This window comes from Salmo trutta, chromosome 6 (genome assembly GCF_901001165.1).
Source record: "Salmo trutta chromosome 6, fSalTru1.1, whole genome shotgun sequence".
NCBI lineage: Eukaryota > Metazoa > Chordata > Actinopteri > Salmoniformes > Salmonidae > Salmo > Salmo trutta.
Window position 1 is genome coordinate 16,018,094 of NC_042962.1, and position 6,000 is coordinate 16,024,093.

The following is a 6,000-nucleotide window of genomic DNA, read 5'->3' on the forward strand; positions in this document are numbered from 1 at the left end:
GAGCCGCCAGAGTTGCCCGCCAGTCTGGATCCGCCAGAGCCGCCCGCCAGTCTGGAGCCGCTAGGGTCATCAGCCAGGCGAGCGCAGCAAGAGTCGCCCGCCAGCCGGGTGCAGCCAGGGTCGCCCGCCAGCCGGGCGCAGTCAGGGTCGCCCACCAGTCCTCCGACGCAGCCAGGGGCGCCACCTAAGTGGGCGACGCCGAGGGTGGAGCGGGGTCCACGTCCCGCACCTGAGCCGCCTCCAATATAGGTGGGTTGGGGAGGGGGGGTGTAGCACAGGTGCCGTCGTTGACGGCAGCCACCCTCCCTTCCCTCCCCTTTTTGTTTAGGGGGTATTTTTGTTTATTTTTTTTGTAGTATTGGGGGATTTTTTTGTGTGTTTTCTTTTAAGGTGCATTCCGGGGTCTGCACCTTTAGGGGGGGGTACTGTCACGTCCTGACCAGCAGAGGGAGCAGTTGTTTAATATTTGGTCAGGACGTGGCAGCAGTTGTGTGTTGTATGTAGTTTTTAGTTGTTCTGTTTCTGTGTTAGTCTTGTGACTCCTGATCAGGAACAGCTGGATATCGTTGTTCCTGATTGGGAGTCATATATTAGGAGTGTGTTTTTCACCTGGGGTTTGTGGGTTGTTGTATGTTAGCACTGCTTTTGTTTAGCCTGCTACACTGTTCCTGTCGGTCTAATGTTTCTTGTTTTTTTGTGTTCATTTTATTCTAATTAAATAGAAAGATGAGCATTCACATCCCATCTGCGTTTTGGTCATCCATTCACCACGACAGCCGTTACACCCCCAAAGCCAATTCTTCCTTTGGCCGCCTTCCCTTCCAGTTCTCTGCTGCCAATTACTGGAACGAATTGCAAAAATCACAGAAGCTGGAGGCTCATATATCCCTCACTAGCTTTAAGCACCAGCTGTCAGAGCAGCTCACAGATCACCTGTACATAGCCCATCTGTAAATAGCCCATCCAACTACCTCATCCCATACTGTAATTACTTATTTATCTTGCTCCTTTGCACCCCAGTATCTCTACTTGCACATTCATCTTCTGCACATCTACCATTCCAGTGTTTAATTGCTATATTGTAATTACTTCGCCACCATGGCCTATTTATTGCCTTACCTCCCTTATCCTACCTCATTTGCACATACTGTATATAGACTTTTTTCTGCTGTATTATTGACTGTATGTTTGTTTATTCCATGTGTAACTCTATGTTGTTGTATGTGTCGAACTGTTTTGCTTTATCTTGGCCAGGTCGCAGTTGCAAATGAGAACTTGTTCTCAACTAGCCTACCTGGTTAAATAATGGTGAAATAATTTCGTTTTTTTAAACAATCATGCAGTAAGTGTAAGCAGATTAGCAGTTACACAGGCGGACACAAGTGGCAATCAATTTTTAAACCAAAACCTTACCTTGACTTGGAAAAGTTCCAGTGTTGGATAGTCATAGCCAGAAAACTAACATAGCATCCCTCGGTTTGAGCTGGGTGTTTGACTAGGCTAAACTAGCTGGCTGCATTTGCTACCTAACTAAGTGTAAGTGAAAAGAAATGACGAAATATAGCTATCTCTCTCTCTCTCTTTTGATCCTCCTATCTTTCTGAAGAAATGAATTTGTTCAAAACTGTTCAACTATCGTCTTTCTCGCTCTTTGAGTCAACTACTCACCACATTTTATGCACTATAGCGCTAACTAGCTGTAGCTTATGCTTTCAGTACCAGATTAATTCTCTGATTATTTGATTGGGTGGACAAAACGTCAGGTCATGCTGCAAGAGCTCTGATAGGTTGAAAGATGTCCTCCGGAAGTTGTCATAATTAGTGTGTACATCTATGGAAGGGGGAGAGAACCATGAGCCTCCTAGGTTTTGTATTGAAGTCAATGTACCCAGAGGAGGACGGAAGCTAGCTGTCCTCTGGCTACACTACGGTGCTACCCTACAGAGTGCTGTTGAGGCTACAGTATACCATCATTGCAAAACAGTTTGATTTAATCAATTATTTGGTGACATTAATATATTTGGTTTTATCTAAAAAGGATAACTTTTGAAATGTTTTTATGAAATTCACTGAGGAAGATGGTCCTCCCACAGGAGCCTCCACTGACCCTTAAGTAACCATCTGTCTTATGTAACCATACCAAACATAACATACCATAACAGATTTACTTTTACAATGTTATGTCTAGTCTATGAGACCAGGCTGGGTAATTCTATGTCATGGATAGAGCATGTACTCCTAATGTTTTGTACACTCAGTGTAGGTGCTGGTTTGGAGACAAGTTTGGTTCAGCTGGTTTCTATGGCCTACAGATATCCACGTATTATAAAATCCAGACCGATGGACAGGGAGTTACGAATTATAGATTTGCTTTCAGTAAGAGGATTTTCAGAAACAAGTACCCCTTAAAAATCTTCAGCAGTTATTTTTCAGTTTCTGCATTGTAGGCCTTCCTTCAATTCACAAGAGACTGAATGTGTCTCACAGGAGAAACCATCCATGCGTGCGAAACAGCGCCCCTCTGTCTCTGTACGTGTAGACATCTATCTGATGCTGTCTGGTCCAAAACAATATGATATTGTTGCCACCCATAGCATTGAATGCAAGGGAAGCCAGCAAGCATTTGGCCTCCCTTGATTAAAAAATGTATAAAATAGCCAATCAGCGTTGAGCTAAACTGAGTGAGCTCAACTGTGAATGGTCATGGTGCACAAAACAAGTGGCAAGGGAAGCCAGTTTGGATTTGGTGTCACTCCTATTAAATTGCATTGAGAGCATACATAATTGACAGAAACAACTTTAATTGTTGCATCTCGTTGTGTTGTTGTCCTCCAGTAGCTAGCTAGCTAGCTAGCTAAAATTGTCCCTTTCCTAAATTAGCCATGGATGGCGATAGGGATTTGGACTTGTGGTTTTACTTCATTCTCCATACTGGCCAATGATTATAACGGCGATTCTGATCCATCCATCAATTCATACACTGTCCCCCTGGCCTGAGAGGACGGAATTTCAATATGTAGCTAGATGTAGATGGCTAATGTTAACTAGCTAAAGTTGCCCATGAAAGGAAGTTAGGCTAGCGAGCAAGCATTTTAGCCAGGTAGCCTAAGACAACAAAAAATAAAAGTGTGTACTGTATGACAGTGATAGATTGTTTTGTCAACATGAAAGAGATGAGGATGGCATTGGCGTTTCTCTACAAGTAGGGTGAGTAAACCTGTTTTTCTACTTGCAGGAACAGGCATGCACACAAATCAGAAACATGGATAGCCACATCCTATTTAGCTTACGTTGATTGGACAAAAAAATGTTTTTAATCTTTTAGTTGTCCCGGTATTTGAATAAACATAGGTGATTTGATGATGTGGAAATGTTGAATTTGAAATGGTGCTGGAAAAATGGAGGCAGTTCCTGTTTTCTTTGCGACTCGCGGTAACTCTCCGTGGTTCTAAATCAATAGTTGTTTAGTGGCTCGAAAATGTCAGAAACATTAACTTCATTGACCATGCTGTAGTTCATGTAACTGTTTGTTACATGCAATATGCTTTGTGGACTTCACCGGACAGAGGTTGCACTCTGGTTTTGTGATGAAACAAAGGTGTGGTTGAATTTATTCAATGGTGTGAGTTATCTGGCCCAAATGCCCAAATGTATTACTTGGGGCTCGGGCCAATTCCGGTGTGAGTTATCTGCCCCAAATGTATTACTTGGGGCTTGGGCCGATTGGGGCTACTCTCTGGCAGATGATTACACAGGCAATTTTATATAATTAACATTTCATTATTTATTTATTTTTCCATATTTTCGTCATTGTTTCTGTGATCAAAAAATACAATTATCATCATAAAGAAATTCTTTAAGAGTCCTATGTAGTATTTTAGTATTTTGATACTTTGTTTAAGGCAATTGATAAGCATTAAAAACGTTGTGGATGGAACCTCCTGAGTGGCGCAGCGGTCTAAGACACTGCATTGCAGTGCAAACTGCGTTTCTACAGCTGCTGGTTCAAGACTCATGCTGGCTGCGACCGGGAGACCAATGAGGCAATGCACAATTGGCCCAGCGTTGTCTGAGTTAGGGGAGGGTTTGGCCCGTCCAGGATGTCCTTGTCCCATCGCGCTGTAGCGAATCCTGTGGCGGGCTAGACGCATGGACACAGTCACCAGGTGTATGGTGTTTCCTCTGACACAAAATGTTTCTTTGTGGCTGGGTATAATTTCTATGTATAAAATGTAGAATAGTATTATTTAAAATTACTAAACAGGGTAATTTTGGACATTTATTTAAATTTGCATCGGGCGCTTCTGGAGGATTCTGGTAAGATGCCGCCAAAGTCGGATGATATCCGGTAGACAGAAACGGCCCGATGTACTTGGGCTAATTCTGGGCAGTCATTCATTTTGATTCCGGGCCGATTCAATCAGTTCCGGCCCCCCAGAAGACGGCCGCTTCTGGGCCGATTCCTCATTGCTAGCTGGGCTATATATCACGGTCGCAAGGCATATGAACTAACAGGTTACAGAGCAAACAACGCAATTATCACAACACATAGGTTGTAATATGGCTTTTTTCTGGCTTCCCCAATGATTTTACCCATGCACCGCTGGTGGGCCTAACCATCTAGCCTGCCCATGCGCAGAAGCGCAGTGTCCTTTATTAGGATGCTGTAAGGCCATATTCTGGTTCAAGTGCTTCCATACATTCTACAGTAGCCTAAGTGGAAGGAATCCCTAAAATACATTACTATTTATATAGCCTAGGCTACTGTATGTGAAATATGTATTTAGGGCACCGTTATCCCCATATTAGGAATTTGCAAAACAATAGTCCAGTGAAAGCTTAGGAAAATATAGAAGCAATGTCATATTCTCAGTTCAGTTGGTGGTTGATGATTGCTTGTGATAGCCTACCTTGCAATAGCCCAAAAGAGCTTTACAATAGGCCTAATAATAAAAAAGACTTACATTCCCTGCTTTTGAACACCTCCGGTATGTCTGTGTTACTCCTGCTGTTTGATTCATGGTTGACAATTAAAACTCCTGTGAAATGAAAGAAAATATGTTCGTCTTGGTCTCGAGGCTAAAAGTCCAAAATAAATCACTGTGGACAACTCAAGAAATGAACAAACATACCTGGATATAGCCTACTTGACCGCTGTAGTTGTCCTCCGTAAACTGGCGTCTTCTTGGTTTGAAAACGTTTTCGGTATAGCCTAGTAGTCAGCTATCTATTTTCAGAGACAAAGTTTCACCCAATGTGTTCCACAACATCTACGGGAGTGTATACTAAACAGTTGTTGCAAACAGCTCGAGCGTCTATTTGGCGGCAAAAGCTCCCTGGAACTCTCTCGCTGTAAATAAACTCCAATGTAAAGAAAGCCTATATAACGAAAACCACAATAAAGCTTCATATACATATACGGAGCCCTTTACTAAGTTTATCTTTGTTGAGCTGGAATTATTTATATAATCCACTTTATTCGACGAAATTATATCACAAACAAACTTCGATGCCTTGAATATCAGAATGAGCAGGTCCGCACCTGAAGAGCATGACCGTCGCTATATAAAAAAAAGTAACCTATGTGACCGTTAAATGAAAATGTCGTCGAAGAATGAAGCCTGGACGTTGTGCTGACTCCAGCCTTGGTTTGAAAGTAATGCATGGGCTGGGAAATGCTACACTCTTTGCTTTTCCATTCTACTCGATGTTCTGTCGAGAGGTGGCACACGAACCTAGAAACTGGAGGGAGAGATGACTGCGCTGCAGATGTAGCCTACAATATAAGCAATACCGTGCATAAGGACGTCTACTATTGTGTTTGTCTGTAACAATATCTGTACGTACTGTATCTCAACCAACGTAGTCGTTTGGAATATATAATGGCTTAAATGGTTGCACACCAATGCCAACCCTTTTGCCAAATGTATTTGTCATAAATACTGTATGTCCCATTAGTGGTGATTCCAATGGTATTCGTATTGCAAGCATCCCCAGCTG

General features: G+C 42.7%; 1 protein-coding gene across 1 annotated transcript in view; it reads right to left on the reverse strand.

The window, feature by feature from the left end:
• The window catches only part of LOC115195538 (dipeptidyl aminopeptidase-like protein 6), a 339,411-nt gene extending 333,920 nt beyond the window's left edge, over window positions 1–5,491 (reverse strand). The window contains exons 1-2 of the mRNA XM_029755481.1: window positions 5,133–5,491; window positions 4,965–5,039 (exon numbers count right to left, since the gene is read on the reverse strand). Coding sequence (XP_029611341.1) covers window positions 4,965–5,021 — 57 coding nt within the window. The 5' untranslated portion in view covers window positions 5,022–5,039; window positions 5,133–5,491. The remainder of the gene's footprint in view (window positions 1–4,964; window positions 5,040–5,132) is intronic.
• Window positions 5,492–6,000: the final 509 nt, after the last annotated feature.